The sequence below is a fragment of the Chiloscyllium punctatum genome, chromosome 15 (assembly GCF_047496795.1).
Source record: "Chiloscyllium punctatum isolate Juve2018m chromosome 15, sChiPun1.3, whole genome shotgun sequence".
NCBI lineage: Eukaryota > Metazoa > Chordata > Chondrichthyes > Orectolobiformes > Hemiscylliidae > Chiloscyllium > Chiloscyllium punctatum.
The window spans coordinates 16881540-16899803 of NC_092753.1; the positions used below are offsets into that span (position 1 = coordinate 16881540).

General features: G+C 49.1%; 1 protein-coding gene across 1 annotated transcript in view; it reads left to right on the forward strand.

The window, feature by feature from the left end:
- Nucleotides 1-4142: 4142 nt before the first annotated feature.
- The window catches only part of vegfd (vascular endothelial growth factor D), a 35390-nt gene continuing 21268 nt past the window's right edge, over nt 4143-18264 (forward strand). Inside the window, exons 1-3 of the mRNA XM_072584726.1 lie at nt 4143-4789; nt 16917-17109; nt 17202-17392. Coding sequence (XP_072440827.1) covers nt 4697-4789; nt 16917-17109; nt 17202-17392 — 477 coding nt within the window. The 5' untranslated portion in view covers nt 4143-4696. The remainder of the gene's footprint in view (nt 4790-16916; nt 17110-17201; nt 17393-18264) is intronic.

An 18264-nucleotide genomic window follows, 5' to 3' on the forward strand; every position in this document is an offset into this window, starting at 1 on the left:
GGGTATGGCGTGTGTGAGTGTGTGGGTGATGTGTGGGTCAGTGGATATGGCGTGTGTGAGTGTGTGGGTGATGTGTGGGTCAGTGGATATGGCTGTGTGAGTGTGTGGGTGATGTGTGGGTCAGTGGATATGGCGTGTGTGAGAGTGTAGGTGATGTGTGGGTCAGTGGATATGGCGTGTGTGAGTGTGTGAGTGATGTGTGGGTCAGTGGATATGGCGTGTGTGAATGTGGGTGATGTGTGGGTCAGTGGATATGGCGTGTGTGAGTGTGTGGGTGATGTGTGGGTCAGTGGATATGGCTGTGTAAGTGTGTGGGTGATGTGTGGGTCAGTGGATATGGGGTCTGAGTGTGTGGGTGATGTGTGGGTCAGTGGATATGGGGTCTGAGTGTGTGGGTGATGTGTGGGTCAGTGGATATGGGGTGTGTGAGTGTGTGGGTGATGTGTGGGTCAGTGGATATGGCGTGTGAGAGTGTGGGTGATGTGTGGGTCAGTGGATATGGTGTATGTGAGTGTGTGGGTGATGTGTGGGTCAGTGGATATGGGGTGTGTGAGTGTGTGGGTGATGTGTGGGTCAGTGGATATGGCGTGTGTGAGTGTGGGTGATGTGTGGGTCTGTGGATATGGCGTGTGAGAGTGTGTGGGTGATGTGTGGGTCAGTGGGTATGGCGTGTGAGAGTGTGTGGGTGATGTGTGGGTCAGTGGATATGGGGTGTGTGAGTGTGTGGGTGATGTGTGGGTCAGTGGATATGGGGTGTGTGAGTGTGTGGGTGATGTGTGGGTCAGTGGGTATGGCGTGTGTGAGTGTGTGTGTGATGTGTGGGTCAGTGGATATGGCGTGTGTGAGTGTATGGGTGATGTGTGGGTCAGTGGGTATGGCGTGTGAGAGTGTGTGGGTGATGTGTGGGTCAGTGGGTATGGCGTGTGTGAGTGTGTGGGTGATGTGTGGGTCAGTGGGTATGGCGTGTGTGAGTGTGTGGGTGATGTGTGGGTCAGTGGGTATGGCGTGTGTGAGTGTGTGTGTGATGTGTGGGTCAGTGGATATGGCGTGTGTGAGTGTGTGGGTGATGTGTGGATCAGTGGGTATGGCGTGTGAGAGTGTGTGGGTGATGTGTGGGTCAGTGGATATGGTGTGTGAGAGTGTGTGGGTGATGTGTGGGTCAGTGGACATGGTGTGTGTGAGTGTGGGTGATGTGTGGGTCAGTGGATATGGCGTGTGTGAGTGTGTGGGTGATGTGTGGGTCAGTGGATATGGTGTGTGAGAGTGTGTGGGTGATGTGTGGGTCAGTGGGTATGGCATGTGAGAGTGTGTGGGTGATGTGTGGGTCAGTGGATATGGTGTGTGAGAGAGTGTGGGTGATGTGTGGGTCAGTGGATATGGCGTGTATGAATGCGTGGGTGATGTGTGGGTCAGTGGATATGGTGTGTGAGATTGTGTGGGTGATGTGTGGGTCAGTGGGTATGGCGTGTGAGAGTGTGTGGGTGATGTGTGGGTCAGTGGATATGGCGTGTGAGAGAGTGTGGGTGATGTGTGGGTCAGTGGATATGGTGTGTGAGAGTGTGTGGGTGATGTGTGTGTGTCAGTGGATATGGCGTGTGAGAGTGTGTGGGTGATGTGTGGGTCAGTGGATATGGCGTGTGAGAGAGTGTGGGTGATGTGTGGGTCAGTGGGTATGGCGTGTGTGAGTGTGTGTGTGATGTGTGGGTCAGTGGATATGGCGTGTGTGAGTGTGTGGGTGATGTGTGGGTCAGTGGATATGGGGTGTGTGAGTGTGGGTGATGTGAGGGTCAGTGGATATGGCCTGTGAGAGTGTGTGGGTGATGTGTGGGTCAGTGGATATGGCGTGTGTGAGTGTGTGGGTGATGTGTGGGTCAGTGGATATGGTGTGTGTGAGTGTGTGGGTGATGTGTGGGTCAGTGGATATGGCGTGTGTTAGTGTGTGGGTGATGTGTGGGTCAGTGGATATGGCGTGTGTTAGTGTGTGGATGATGTGTGAGTCAGTGGGTATGGCGTGTGTGAGTGTGTGTGTGATGTGTGGGTCAGTGGATATGGCGTGTGAGAGTGTGTGGGTGATGTGTGGGTCTGTGGATATGGCGTGTGTGAGTGTGTGTGTGATGTGTGGGTCAGTGGATATGGTGTGTGAGAGTGTGTGGGTGATGTGTGGGTCAGTGGGTATGGTGTGTGAGAGTGTGTAGGTGATGTGTGGGTCAGTGGGTATGGCGTGTGAGAGTGTGGGTGATGTGTGGGTCAGTGGGTATGGTGTGTGAGAGTGTGTAGGTGATGTGTGGGTCAGTGGGTATGGTGTGTGAGAGTGTGTAGGTGATGTGTGGGTCAGTGGGTATGGCGTGTGAGAGTGTGTGGGTGATGTGTGGGTCAGTGGGTATGGCGTGTGAGAGTGTGTGGGTGATGTGTGGGTCAGTGGGTATGGCGTGTGAGAGTGTGTGGGTGATGTGTGGGTCAGTGGATATGGCGTGTGTGAGTGTGTGGGTGATGTGTGGGTCAGTGGGTATGGCGTGTGAGAGTGTGTGGGTGATGTGTGGGTCTGTGGATATGGCGTGTGAGAGTGTGGGTGATGTGTGGGTCAGTGGGTATGGCGTGTGAGAGTGTGGGTGATGTGTGGGTCAGTGGATATGGCGTGTGAGAGTGTGTGGGTGATGTGTGGGTTAGTGGGTATGGCGTGTGAGAGTGTGTAGGTGATGTGTGGGTCAGTGGATATGGCGTGTGTGAGTGTGTGGGTGATGTGTGGGTCAGTGGGTATGGCGTGTGAGAGTGTGTGGGTGATGTGTGGGTCAGTGGATATGGCGTGTGTGAGTGTGTGGGTGATGTGTGGGTCAGTGGGTATGGCGTGTGTGAGTGTGTGGGTGATGTGTGGGTCTGTGGATATGGCGTGTGAGAGTGTGGGTGATGTGTGGGTCAGTGGATATGGCGTGTGAGAGTGTGGGTGATGTGTGGGTCAGTGGATATGGCGTGTGTGAGTGTGTGTTTGATGTGTGGGTCAGTGGGTATGGCGTGTGAGAGTGTGTGGGTGATGTGTGGGTCAGTGGATATGGGGTGTGTGAGTGTGTGTGTGATGTGTGGGTCAGTGGGTATGGTGTGTGTGAGTGTGTGTGTGATGTGTGGGTCAGTGGATATGGCGTGTGAGAGTGTGGGTGATGTGTGGGTCAGTGGATATGGTGTGTGTGACTGTGTGTGTGATGTGTGGGTCAGTGGGTATGGCGTGTGAGAGTGTGTGGGTGATGTGTGGGTCAGTGGGTATGGTGTGTGTGAGTGTGTGTGTGATGTGTGGGTCAGTGGGTATGGGGTGTGTGAGTGTGTGTGTGATGTGTGGGTCAGTGGATATGGCGTGTGAGAGTGTGGGTGATGTGTGGGTCAGTGGATATGGTGTGTGTGAGTGTGTGGGTGATGTGTGGGTCAGTGGAAATGGGGTGTGAGAGTGTGTGGGTGATGTGTGGGTCAGTGGGTATGGCGTGTGAGAGTGTGTGGGTGATGTGTGGGTCAGTGGGTATGGCGTGTGAGAGTGTGTGGGTGATGTGTGGGTCAGTGGATATGGGGTGTGTGAGTGTGTGTGTGATGTGTGGGTCAGTGGATAAGGGGTGTGTGAGTGTGTGGGTGATGTGTGGGTCAGTGGGTATGGCGTGTGAGAGTGTGTGGGTGATGTGTGGGTCAGTGGGTATGGCGTGTGAGAGTGTGTGGGTGATGTGTGGGTCAGTGGGTATGGCGTGTGAGAGTGTGTGGGTGATGTGTGGGTCAGTGGGTATGGCGTGTGAGAGTGTGTGGGTGATGTGTGGGTCAGTGGATATGGCGTGTGAGAGTGTGTGGGTGATGTGTGGGTCAGTGGGTATGGCGTGTGAGAGTGTGTGTGTGATGTGTGGGTCAGTGGATATGGCGTGTGAGAGTGTGTGTGTGATGTGTGGGTCAGTGGGTATGGGGTGTGAGAGTGTGTGTGTGATGTGTGGGTCAGTGGGTATGGGGTGTGTGAGTGTGTGTGTGATGTGTGGGTCAGTGGGTATGGGGTGTGAGAGTGCTGTTTAGTAATGCTGCAAGTCTTGAAGAGAAGCCAGTAGTGTGGGCCCGGACTGAGGTCTGGATCCTATTTAAACCATATGCTGCTAGTGAAGAGGCCTGCTGCGTCACAGTATTTGAGACAAAGCGAAAATGCAGCTCTGTGCAATCCACAACACGAGTTCGTTTAGAATATGATCTCCCGTTCCACGCTTTCAGAGTGAAGGAAGGCGCCGCAGTCGGAAGTTTCCCCCACTTCTTCCCGAAAGTTTGCACAGGAGAAAACTGATGCTCGTGCCAGCGAAGAAATATCTGCGTTCTCACTTTGTTTTTCAGTGTTTGAGCTGAACTTGAGGATTAATGCTGAAATGTACAATGTTTTGTGGGTCCTTTTCAAGGCACCTGGCTGCATAGGCTGCCCTGGGAGTTTGCCATTCAACCTCAACTTTTCCTCTTCCATGGATCCGTGACCCAACTTGGACCTGGAATATGTAACAGATCTGCCCTGGATCACAATGCCTTGCTTACAAATTGCGAGACCTTCTCAGTAATTAGACTCAGAGGGCAAAGAACTCAGATGCTTGAGAAGCAATGTAATGCTGTGCTGTTTGTGTTCACCGCTGTAAGGTCTCCGAGTGTGGACAGACAGCGATTGCGGCAGTCACGATTAACTCTTTAGATCAAAGGAGTCAGAATGAAGCTGCCGTCTGCTGTTTGTCTACACGTCATCATTCTTTCACTACTCCGTCTTTTGCAGGGTGTTTATGAAGAACATGATGCCAGGCTGGTAGGTGAACTTTGATCGCTACACCCAATTCCTGGTCAGATATTTGCCAAACACCCAAATGTAAAGTGTCGCCTAGTTTGTGCACTGCGTGGAAAGCATTCCTGTCTGAATATACAAGGAAGGGCACCAGATGTATATTGGTTGCTGCTTGTGCCCTCTCGGACCTCAGTTTATTTTGCATGTCCCATACGCGAGAATTTATTTTTTAAAGTCGCAGAAGGCCTCAAGCCCGGTCCACTGCTGTTACCCAGTGCCAACATAAGATGGAATATCCTTCTTTTAATTGTTTTATACTTTTACAGGGTGTGTTGGTCACTAACAAGGTCAGTATTTGTTGCTCACCCCATAGCTGCCCCTGAATGGAGTGCCTGAGGTAATCTCAGGACAGTTAAGAGTCAGCGATAGTGCTGTGGGTCTGGAGTCACATGTAGGCCAGACCTGGTAAAGACAGTGGATTTCCTTCCCTCAAGGACATTAGCGAATCAGATGGATCGATACCACAACTGATAATGGTCTCATGGTCAGCTTTACTGAATTGAGCTTCCAAATGGCAACTGAACGAATTGAATTTAAATTCTGCTAGCTGTCAAGTTGGGACTTGATCCCATCTCCCTTCAGATCATGGCAGTGAAGAAGGCGTTTGGTATGCTTTCCTTTATTGGTCAGAGTATTGAGTACAGGAGTTGGGAGGTCATGTTGCGGCTGTACAGGACATTGGTTAGGCCACTGTTGGAATACTGTGTGCAATTCTGGTCTCCTTCTTATCGGAAAGATGTTGTGAAACTTGAAAGGGTTCAGAAAAGATTTACAAGGATGTTGCCAGGGTTGGAGGATTTGAGCTGTAGGGAGAGGTTGAATAGGCTGGGGCTGTTTTCCCTGGAGCGTCGGAGGCTGAGGGGTGACCTTATAGAGGGGTGACCCAAACACTCTGCCCTCACATCGTTTGTAATAGATTCTAATGTTTTCCCAATGGCAGCTGTTCCACTACCTGGCCTTTTGTTACCTTTTTGTATGAAATCGCCCTCCCTTTTTAGAATTGATTCCCTACAGTGTGGCAACAGGCCCTTCGGCCCAGCAAGTCCACACCGACCCTCTGAAGAGTAACCCACCCAGACCCACTCCCCTACCCAATATTCACCCCGACACTACGGGTAATTTAGCATGGCCAATTCACCTGACCTGCCCATCTTTGGACTGTGGGAGGAAACCGGAGCACCCGGAGGAAACCCACGCAGACACGGGGAGAATGTGCAAACTCCACACAGTCAACTGCCCGAGGCTGGAATCGAACCTGGGTCTCTGGCGCTGTGAGGCAGCAGGGCTAACCACTGTATCACCGTGCCACCAAAAATAGGGGCAGTCTTCCAATCCTCTGCGAGTTTCCCCAAATCTGAAGATCCCTGAAAAACTTTAGGGGTGGCACGGTGGCTCAGTGGTTAGCACTGCTGCCTCACAGCACCAGGGTCCCAGGTTCGATTCCAGCCTCGGGCGACTGTCTGTGTGGAGTTTCTACATTCTCCCCGTGTCTGCGTGGGTTTCCTCCTAAGGTGTGCAGGTCAGGTGAATTGGCCATGCTAGATTGCCCATAGTGTTAGGCGCATTAGTCAGAGGGAGATGGGTCTGGGTGGGTTACTTGTTGGTTTGGGCTGAAGGGCCTGTTTCCACACTGTAGGGAATCTAATCTAAAAAAAAACTACCAAATGCATCCACTTTCTCTGTTGCTACCTCCTTTATTGTCCTAGAACTCAGGTCCAGGGGGCCATTAGCTTCCCTAGTAATGTTTCTCCAGTGGTTACTGTATTAATGACTTCTCCTCTTTTCTGCCCTCAATTATTTAGTAATTGTGGAACGTTTCCATCGTGAAGACTGATGCAAAGTATTTAGTCAACTTCTCTGCCATTTCCTGGGTCCTCATAATTATTTCCCAAATCTCCTCTGCTCAGGTAAAAACAATGACTGCAGATGCTGGAAACCAGAGTCTAGATTAGAGTGGTGCTGGAAAAGCACAGCAGTTCAGGCAGCATCCAAGGAGCAGGAAAACCGACATTTCGGGCAAAAGCCCTTCATCAGGGATATAGGCAGAGAGCCTGAAGCATGGAGAGATAAATGAGAGGAGGGTGGGGGTGGGGAGAAAGTAGCATAGAGTATAATAGGTGAGTGGGGGAGGGGATGGAGGTGATAGTTCGGGGAGGAGAGGGTGGAGTGGATAGGTGGAAAAGAAGATAGGCAGGTCGGACAGGTCATGGGGATGAGTTGGTTACGAAGGCAGGCACTGAGGAAGCAAATGTGGCTGTGGTAGCGAGTTTGTTTCAGGACATGGTTGAAGAGCTTCAGGGCAGAGGAAATGACCTGGGAGTTGTAGTGAGAGAGGGACTGGGCCTATATTCACCTTGGCCTCTCCTTTCCCTTTTTATATATTTAAAGAAGCTCTTACAGTCTAATTTGGTTGACTTTCTAGTTTAGCCTTAAAGATCATTTTAACCCGTTTTAATTTTTTTTTGGTGTTACTTGGTTAGTTTTAAAAACAGTTCTGGTCTCCTATCCTAATAGACCTCAGATTTGTTGGTCAGTAAGAGAACAACTGTATGACTGGCCCCCTCTAGTGGTGTCAATCTCTCACTTCAGCAGATTGAGCTAAAAAAACTTCTCTAAGACAATAGGTTTAAAAGGTTACTTTGAGAGGGATGGCAGTGAAGGCAGTGCAATGTTCCTCTTGCAACATGTATGAGGTGAGGGATGCCATGGACGTCCCTGCTGATTACACTTGCAGGAAGTGCACCCATCTCCAGCTCCTCCAAGACCGTGTTAGGGAACTGGAGCTGGAGTTGGATGAACTTAGGATCATTCGGGAGGCAGAGGGGGTCATAGGTCGGAGCTTTAGGGAAGTAGTAACTCCAAAGATTGCAGACAGATGGGTGACAGTGAGGGGGACTGGGAGGAAGCAGCCAGTGCAGGGACCCCCTGCGGCCGTTCCCCTCAAGAACAAGAATACCGTTTTGGATACTTGTGGGGGGGATGACTTACCAGGGGTAAGTAATGGGGCTCAGGCCTCTGGCATGGAGCCTGTCCCCGCTACTCAGAAGGGAAGGGTGGAGAAGAGCAGAGCAATAATAATTGGGGACTCGATAGTTCAGGGCACAGATAGGCGGTTTTGTGGGAACGAGAGAGACTCACGATTGGTATGTTGCCTCCCAGGTGCAAGGGTACGTGATGTCTCTGATCGTGTTTTCCGGGTCCTTAAGGGGGAGGGGGAGCAGCCTGAAGTCGTGGTCCATATTGGCACCAATGACATAGGTAGGAGGAGGGCTGAGGATGTTAGACAGGCTTTTAGGGAGCTAGGTTGGAAGCTCAGAGTTAGAATGAACAGAGTTGTTGTCTCTGGTTTGTTACCCGTGCCACGTGATAGAGAGTCGAGGAATAGGGAGAGAGAAGAGTTAAATGCGTGGCTACAGGGATGGTGCAGGAGGGAGGGATTTCGGTACTTGGATAACTGGGGTTCTTTCTGGGGAAGGTGGGACCTCTATAAACAGGATGGTCTACACCTGAACCTGAGGGGCACCAGTATCCTTGGGGGGAGGTTTGCTAGTGCTCTTGGGGGGGGTTTAAACTAACTCTGCAGGGGCATGGGAACCTAGACTGTAGCTTTAGGGTACAGGACCTGGAGTGTAGGGAGATTAGGAACATGGCATCGATCTCGAAGGAGGGTGCCTGTAAACAGGAAAGTGGCTTGAAGTGTGTATACTTCAATGCAAGAAGTATAAGAAATAAGGTAGGTGAACTTGCAGCGTGGGTTGGTACCTGGGATTTCGATGTTGTGGCTATTACGGAGACATGGGTAGAGCAGGGACAGGATTGGCTGTTGCAGGTTCCAGGGTTTAAATGTTTTAGTAGGGTCAGAGGTGGGGGTAAAAGAGGGGGAGGTGTGGCATTGCTTGTCAAAGATAGTATTACAGCAGTTGAAAGGACGATGGATGAAGACTCGCCATCTGAGGTAGTGTGGGCAGAGGTTAGGAATAGGAAAGGTGAGGTCACCCTGTTAGGAGTTTTCTACAGGCCTCCTAATAGTCCGAGAGATGTAGAGGAAAGTATTGCGAGGATGATTCAGGAGAAGAGTGAAAGTAGCAGGGTGGTTGTTATGGGGGACTTTAACTTTCCTGATATTGATTGGGAAAGCTATAGCTCGAGTTCGTTAGATGGGTCGGTGTTTGTCCAATGTGTGCAGGAGGGTTTCCTGACACAATATGTAGACAGGCCAACAAGAGATGAGGCCATACTGGATTTGGTTCTGGGTAACGAACCAGGCCAGGTGTTAGACTTGGAGGTAGGTGAGCACTTTGGGGACAGTGACCACAATTCGGTGACTTTTACTCTAGTGATGGAGAGGGATAAGTGTGCACTGCAGGGCAAGAGTTATAGCTGGGGGAAGGGAAATTATGATGCAGTGAGGCATGACTTAGGATGCGTGGCTTGGAAAAGTAGGCTTCAAGGGAAGGGCGCAATCGATATGTGGAGCTTGTTCAAGGGGCAACTATTGAGTGTCCTTGATAAGTATGTACCTGTCAGGCAGGGAGGAAAGGGTCATGTGAGGGAGCCGTGGTTTAATAAGGAATTGGAATCCCTTGTTAAAGGGAAGAGGGCGGCCTATGTAAAGATGAGGCGTGAAGGTTCAATTGGGGCGATTGAGAGTTATAAGGTAGCCAGGAAGGATCTGAAGAGAGAGCTAAGAGCAGCAAGGAGGGGACATGAAAAGTCCTTAGTTGGTAGGATTAGGGAAAACCCTAAGGCTTTCTATAGGTATGTCAGGAATAAAAGAATGACCAGGGTAGGAATAGGTCCAGTCAAGGATAGTAGTGGGAAGTTGCATGTGGAGGCTGAAGAGATTGAGGAGACACTGAATGAATACTTTTTGTCAGTATTCACTCAGGAACAGGACATTGTTGCCGATGTGAATACCGAGTTACAATTAAGTAGAATGGATGGCTTTGAGGTATGTAGGGAAGAGGTGTTGGAAATTCTGGAAAGGGTGAAAATAGATAAGTCCCCTGGGCCTGATGGCATTTATTCTAGGATTCTCTGGGAAGCAAGGGAGGAGATTGCAGAGCCATTGGCCTTGATTTTTATGTCCTCGTTGTCTACAGGAATAGTGCCAGAAGACTGGACGATAGCAAATGTGGTTCCCTTGTTCAAGAAGGGGAGTAGGGATAACCCTAGTAACTATAGGCCGGTGAGTCTAACTTCTGTTGTGGGCAAAGTCTTAGAGAGAATTGTAAGGGATAGGATTTATGAACATCTAGACAGGGATAATGTGATCAAGGATAGTCAGCATGGTTTTGTGAAGGGCAGATCGTGCCTCACAAAACTTATTGAATTCTTTGAGAAGGTGACTAAGGAGGTGGACAAGGGTAAAGCGGTAGATGTGGTGTATATGGATTTTAGTAAGGCGTTTGATAAGGTTCCCCATGGTAGGCTACTGCAAAAAATACGGAGGTATGGCATTGAGGGTGAGTTGGAGGTTTGGCTTAGGAATTGGCTGGCTGGAAGAAGACAGAGGGTAGTAGTTGATGGTAACGGTTCATTTTGGAGTGCAGTTACTAGCGGTGTTCCACAAGGATCTGTTTTGGGACCATTGTTGTTTGTCATTTTTATAAATGACCTGGAGGAAGGGTTAGAAGGTTGGATGAGCAAGTTTGCGGAAAATACGAAAGTCGGTGGAGTTGTTGACAGTGAGGAAGGATGTGTCAGGTTACAGCGGGATATAGATAAGCTGCAGAGCTGGGCAGAAAGGTGGCAAATGGAGTTCAATGTGGGTAAGTGTGAGGTGATTCACTTTGGAATGAGTAACAAAAAGATGGGGTACTGGGCTAATGGTCGGATACTTGGTAGTGTGGATGAGCAGAAGGATCTTGGTGTCCATGTACACAGATCTCTGAAAGTTGCCACCCAGGTAAATAGTGTGGTGAAGAAGGCATATGGCGTACTGGCTTTTATTGGTAGAGGAATTGAGTTCCGGAGTCCTGAGGTCATGTTGCAGTTGTATAAGACTCTGGTGCAGCCGCATCTGGAGCATTGTGTGCAGTTTTGGTCGCCATACTATAGGAAGGATGTGGAGGCACTGGAACGGGTGCAGAGGAGGTTTACCAGGATGTTGCCTGGTATGGTAGGAAGATCGTATGAGGAAAGGCTGAGGCACTTGGGGCTGTTTTCATTGGAGAAAAGAAGGTTTAGGGGTGACTTGATAGAGGTGTACAAGATGATTAGGGGTTTAGATAGGGTTGACCATGAGAACCTTTTTCCACGTATGGAGTCAGCTTTTACGAGGGGGCATAGCTTTAAATTAAGGGGTGGTAGGTATAGGACAGATGTTAGGGGTAGATTCTTTACTCGGCGAGTCGTGAGTTCATGGAATGCCCTGCCAGTAGCAGTGGTGGACTCTCCCTCTTTATGGTCATTTAAACGGGCATTGGATAGGCATATGGAGGATAGTGGGCTAGTGTAGGTTAGGTGGGCTTGGATCGGCGCAACATCGAGGGCCATTGCGCTGTATTTTTCTATGTTCTAATACAACACAACCGAGGATCACGTGTAAGAGATACAAATTAGAGAGTCCTTTTAGAGTCATAGGGTCATACAGCACAGAAACAGACCCTTCAGTCCAGATGACCAGACATCCCAATCTGGCCTTGTCCCATTTGCCAGCACTTGGTCCATATCCCTCCAAACCCTTCCTATTCATATACCCAACCAGATGCCTTTGAAATGTTGTAATTGTACCAGCCTCCACCACATCCTCTGGCAGCTCGTTCCATACACGTACCACCCTCTGCGTGAAAAAGTTGCCCCTTAGGTCTCTTTTACATCTTTCCCCTCTCCCTTACGGGCAGCACGGTGGCACAGTGCTGCCTCACAGCACCAGAGACCCAAGTTCAATTCCCACCTCAGGCGACTGACTGTGTGGAGTTTGCACATTCTCCCCGTGTCTGCATGGGTTTCCTCCCACAGTCCAAAAATGTGCAGGTTAGGTGAATTGGCCATGCTAAATTGTCCATAGTGTTACGTGTAGGGGAATGGGTATGGGTGGGTTGTGCTTCAGTGGGTTGGAGTGGACTTGGTGGGCCGAAGGGCCTATTTTCACACTGTAAGTAATGTAATCTACTATGCCCTCTAGTTTTGGACTCCCCCACCGTAGGAAAAAAACCTTTACTATTCATCTTATCCGTGTCCCTCATGATTTTCTGACACAGAGTTGGCTGGATTGAGGAAAATGACTGCTGTTGGTCTTTAGATTAGATTCCCCTACAGTGTGAGAAACAGGCCCTTCAGCCCAACAAGTCCACACCAACCCTCTGAAGAGTAACCCACCCAGACCCCTTTCCCTCTGACTAATGCACCTAACACTGTGGACAATTTAGCATGGCCAATTCACCTGACCTGCACATCTTTGGACTGTGGGAGGAAACCAGAACATCCAGAGGAAACCCTTTGCTGCCAATCAGCAGATGGCAGTTTTGTCTCTTAAATAAGGAAGCTGAAGAAATCAAGGCCCGATACATAGCAACGTGGGAACAGCAGGAGGCCATTCAGCCCCTCGAGCTTGTCCTGCCATTCAATGAGATCATGGTTGATCTGTGGCCTAATTCCATACACCTGCCTTTGGTACATCTCCCTTAATAACATCGCTTCACAAAATTTTATCCATCGCAGCTTCAAACTTAACAACTGACCCAGCATCCACTGCCATTTGTGGAAGAGCGTTCCAGACATCTACCAGGCTTTGTGTGTCAAAGTGCTTCCTAACATCACTCCTGAATAGTCTGGCCCTAATTCTCTCAGATTCCTGGAAATTCCTGCAATGCGCTCAGATTCCAGACTTGAGCACTAAATCCAGGCTGCTTGGTTACTGCAGTACCAAGGGAGTGCCAGTCTGACAGAGGTGCCATCTTTCAGAAGGGATGTCAGACCACTTGGGTGGGTACAGCACAGTTTGGAGAATGGCAGGAGAGTTCTCCTGCTGCCCTGACACTTATCCCTGAACCAGTACCACTTGGTCATTGTTGTTCGTACATGCACTCTGTTTGCAAAGTTGGCTGCTCCATTTCTGTACTTTACAAGAGCGACCTGTATTTCAAACGTAGTTCGCTGGCTCTGAAGTGTTTTCGAGGTGGTGAAAGGTGATACGGAAATGCAAGTGCTGTCATTTGTTGATTCCCAGTGTGTTTAATCCTCTGCCAATTCCTTCTCCTTTGTCAGACCTGTCCTTTGACACTGTCTGATCTAACATCGAACGCACGGCCGTGAGTGGGCAGACATGAATTCCCGGTGCGTCCCTACTCCAGTCTGCAGCTGCTCTTATTCCCACATCCTGGAACCTGCATCCTTACCTCCTCCTGTGAGCTCAACCAGTTCAACTTAACGCTGCCCTCAACCAAGTCACATCCCAGCATCTCCTGCAATGAGGTGACTTGCACTATTTTGGACGTGCGTCGGCTCATCTGTTACTGGAACACTCACCCATTGCCTCTGCTACCTCTAGACATGACTCTTTCATGGAAGTCCTCTTTTCCAGACCTCGCTGGCCTGTTCTCTGACCTGTAGCTACGCCTGCCAATCCGCTATACCTTGGCCTCCCCCCAATCTCTGAAATCCCCCTCCAAACCCACAGCCCTCTGAGATATTGCCACTTATCCAACCCTTGATTGTTCCCAATTTTAATCAGCATTGAGTATCGGAGTTGGGAGGGCATGTTGCATCTGGACAACCCCTTTGTTTGAACCACTTTTAGAATACGGCATAGGATTCTTGCCTCCCTCTTACAGGAAGGATGTTGCTAAACTAGAAAAGGTACAGAAAAGATTTACGAGGATGTTACCAGGACTGGAGGGTTTGCGCCACGGGAAGAGGCTGAATCGGCTGGGACATTTTTCCCTGGAGCATCACAGGCTGAGGGGTGACCTTACAGTGGGTTCTCTAACCATGAGGGGCGTGGGTAAAGTCAATAGCAAAAGTCTCTTCCCCAGAGTAGGGTAGTCCAAAAACTAGAGGGCATAGGTTTAAGATAAGAGGGAAAAGACTTCAAAGGGACCGAAGGGGTGAGGAAATGATTCATTGTCACATGTATCTTGGGACAAGTGCTCTGTTGCCATAATCCAGTGCCATTTTGTGGTACAAAAGAATAAAAAGAAAGTAGTTAAATAGAGTTTAAATAGGATGGTGAGTGTATGGAATGAGCTGCCAGAGGAAGTGGTAGAGGCTGGTACCATTACACCATTTAAAATACATTTGGACAGGTACATGGATAGACAAGGTTTAAAGGGATATAGGCCAACCACAGACAAATGGTTCAGTTTAGGAAACCTAGTCAACACGGACTAGTTGGGCCGAAGGGCCTGTCTCCATGCTGTATGACTCTGTGAGTATTAGCTGCTGAGGCTCTAAGCTCTGGTATCCCCCGACTGAACCTCGCTGCCTCTCTGTCTCATTTTCATCCTGTAAGACACTCCATCTCTTTGAGGATGTCTCTGGCCATCTCAGCTGACATTGCCTTCTGTGACACACTGTGCAACTTTATTGTCTCGATTAGTTACTCACAGAATGGGGGTGTCACTGGCTGGGCCCAGCGTTAATTGCCCGTCTCTAGTTGCCCTGGAGAAGGTGGTGGTGAGCTGCCTTCTTGAATCACTGTGGACCTTGGTGGGGATGTAGAGACATCTACAATGCTGTTAGAGAAGTGTTTGCTGGATTTTGACCCAGCGACACCGAAGGAACGGCGATACATTTCCAAGTCTGGATGGTGAGTGACTTGAAGGGGATCTTGAAGTTGGTGGTGTTTCCATGTATCTGCTGCCCATGTCCTTCTAGTTGGAAGTGGTTGTGGGTTTGGAAGGTGGTGTTGAAGGAGCCTTCCACAATCACATAATTGCTCTTGGGATCTTTGTCTGTGTGTCGAAGGCCAGGCACAAACCATGACGTGTTACTCCCATGACTCTGCTTTGTCTACTCTGCAACATTTAATACATTCTCAGGAAACGATAGATCAGATTTGTCCCATCACGTGAGAGTTTGCATCTTTGTTCAGGATTGTGATCACTTTCGAGAGCTGGTTGAGAGGCTGTCAATGATGGGACTACAAATGCTGGAGGTGTAATTCCACAAATCACGGTCCTTCATGAGAATCCTTCAGAGGTAACAGAGTAAAGATTTCTCCAGGTCTTTGGAGAGTTGGGGATTTTGCTTCCTCTGTCACCCCACTGCGATGCCTGGATATTTCATCCGGGGATCTGACTTAACTTTCATTTTTTCTCTTGTGCATTTGACTCAAGTCCTTGAATTTCCCAGAAAAATGCACTCTGTGTTCTAGTCCGACGGTAAAAATGGCTCGCTTTAAAGACGCACTGGATGCCAGCAACTGACAAGGAATGCCTCAGCTGCTGCGCTTTTCCAGCAACACACTCTCAACTCTGATCTCCTGCATTGGCAGACCTCACTGAATCCAAGGAATAAACTGAGCCCACCTTGATAAAATGAAAAAGTGAATCTGCTTCCGAAGCACGGACTCGGCTTCCAGATCACACAAGTGTGTGCCTAAGTAAATAATACAACAAAAAAATGCTGCGTTATAAAGCTCTTGGAGTTAGATTAATGCAGTTATTGTGAATCCAGCATGATCTGGAATCTGGTCTGCAAACTCTAATCAATGAGTGCCCTCTGCTGTCTGAGGGAAGAATTACAACAACCAATTTCCCTAATTCCAAAGTGTGTGACTGTTCCAACTCAGAGTGGTGAGGGAAGCTCATACCAGCCTTCCTAAATGGTAAACACTCCTGGGGAACAAACTGCCAGCTACCGCCCACATGATTTAAAGTCAGCATAATCCTGGACACTGGCAGCGAAAGTCTCATTTTCCCTTCATCCCTAAGATTTAGACTTTGTACAGCTCTTGTACTTCATGCCCCTATTAATAAAGCCGAGAGTACAATATATTTTATTAATAGTGGCTCAGTGGTTAACACTGCTGCCTCACTGTACCAGGGATCTGAGTTCAGTTCCACCCTCGGGTGGACTGTGTAGAGTTTGCACATTGAATTGAATTGAATTTACTGTCATGTGTACCGAGGCACAGTGAAAAGCTTTGTCTTGCGAGCAATACAGGCAGATCACAGAGTTAAGTAGCATAGATAAGTAAATAATAGGTAAACAGCAGCAAAAACAGAAACACAGGTACAGGCGAATGTTAAGAGTTTGTGAGCCCATTCAGTATTCTAACAACAGTAGGGTAGAAACTGTTCTAAAACTGGCCAGTGGGGTGTGTTCAGGATTCTGTACCTTCTCCTCGATGGTAGAGGTTGTAGAAAAACATTGCCCTGGTGGGATGGATCTTTGAGAATGCTGGCGGCCTTTCCTTGACAGCGGGCCTGGTAGATGGATTCCATAGATGGGAGGTTGGCCTTTGTGATTGTCCAGGCCGAGTTCACCACTCTCTGTAACCGTCTCCGATCTTGGATGGTACAGTTGCCATACCAGTAGGTGAACAGCCCGCCATTCTCCCCGTGTCTGCGTGGGTTTCCTCCGGGTGCTCCAGTTTCCAAAGATGTGCAGGTCAGGGTGGATTGGCCGTGATACGTCGCCCCATTGTGCCCAGGGATGTGCAGGCTATGTGAGTTAGCCATGGGAAATGCAGGGTTACAGGGATAGGATGGGATACTTGATGGGCTGAGTGGCCTGCTTCCACACTGTCAGGATTCTATGAACTGCTGTCCCGCAGCTGTCCTACCATCTTCAACGCTCTGTGCACATAAACACCCAGGTCTCTCTGCTCTTTATGTTTTCCCAACCTAAGTGCATCAGCTCACACTTCTCTCCTCTGAACCTCACCCATCACCAGTCCACCCACCCCACCAACCTGTCAGTATTCTTTTGGAGTTCCAAACTGTCTTCCTCACTGTTTGCGAGCTCCATGCCATCTGCAAACTTTGAAACTGCTTCCTGCGCACCAAGGTCCCGATCATTAATATATATAACAGAAAGAGCAGGGATCCAAACACCAAGCCTGGGGACACTGCACGGCAAACCCACCTCCAGCCCCAAAAAATATCCATTGACCACGCCTCTGTGTTTTTTTTTTGCCTTTCAGAAGCAGAAGAGGGCAAGTTTAGAACAGCAGATTAGAGCTGCTTCCAATGTGAGGGAAATGCTGTCAATTGTTAATTCCTCGGACTGGAAACGGTGGAAATGCCACCAAAAATTAAAGTACCTGGCGGGATTTGACACGCGATCACGATCGACCAGGTTCGCTTCTCTGTACTACGACGCAGACACACTCAAATGTAAGATCCCTTCTTTCCCAAGCCACGTTCTCTTCCTTTCTCTTTTACCCGCTGACCCGGGGAATCGAACTCACTCTCTGTTTTCCGTGCAGCTATCGATGAAGAATGGCAGAGGACTCAGTGCGTCCCCAGGGAATCGTGTGTTGACGTCGCTAAGGAACTTGGACGAAGCACCAATACATTCTTCAAGCCTCCGTGTGTGTCTGTGTATCGGTGTGGGGGCTGCTGCAATGAAGAGAGCCTGGTTTGCAAGAACACCAGCACATCCTACATCCACAAAGAGGTGGCTGCCATATCTCTGGCCTTTTCTGCACCGTTTACAGTGTTGCTTTATGGTCCTAAGTCTTTACTTACTCTAGATAGCGGTTGGCTGTTTTGAGAGCACAGAATACATGCTAATCTTCAAAACCTTCCAATTCGGGATTCCATTGTACCTTCTCTTTGACGACAGCTTTTGTGTTTTACTGGTTAGTTTCCGGAGTGGTATTGTAATTGAGCTTTGACAAAGGGTCAGTTAGACTCGAAACGTCAGCTCTCTTCTCTCCTTACAGATGCTGCCAGACCTGCAGAGATTTTCCAGCATTTTCCTCTTTTGGTTTCAGATTCCAGCATCCGCAGTAGTTTGCTTTTATCGTGGTATTGTAATTGTTCTCCTGAGAGTATCAGACTGGGTGTCCAGCCCGCAGAGCTGCCTGCCATCCAGCACAATCTACTTCCCCTTCCATTTATCCATAATAGGTCTGATACAGTCATAGAGTCATAGAGATGGACAGCACAGAAACAGACCTGTCAGTCCACCTTGTCTATGCCCAACTGGATATCCTAACCTAATCTAGCCCCATTTACCAGCATTTGGCCCATATCCCTCCAAACCCTTCCTACTCAGATACCCATCCAGAAGCCTTTTAAATGTTGCAGTTGTACCAGCCTCCACCACTTCCTCTGGCAGCTCATTCCATACACGTACCACCCTCTGCATGAAAATTTGCCCCTTAGGCCTCTGTTAAATCTTTCCCCTCTCACCTTAAACCTATGCCCTCTTGTTTTGGTCTCCCCTATCCTGGGAAAAAGACATTGGCTATTCACCCTACCCCTCATGATTTTATAAACCTTTGCAAGGTCACCCCTCAGCCTCCCATGCTCCAGTGAAAAATG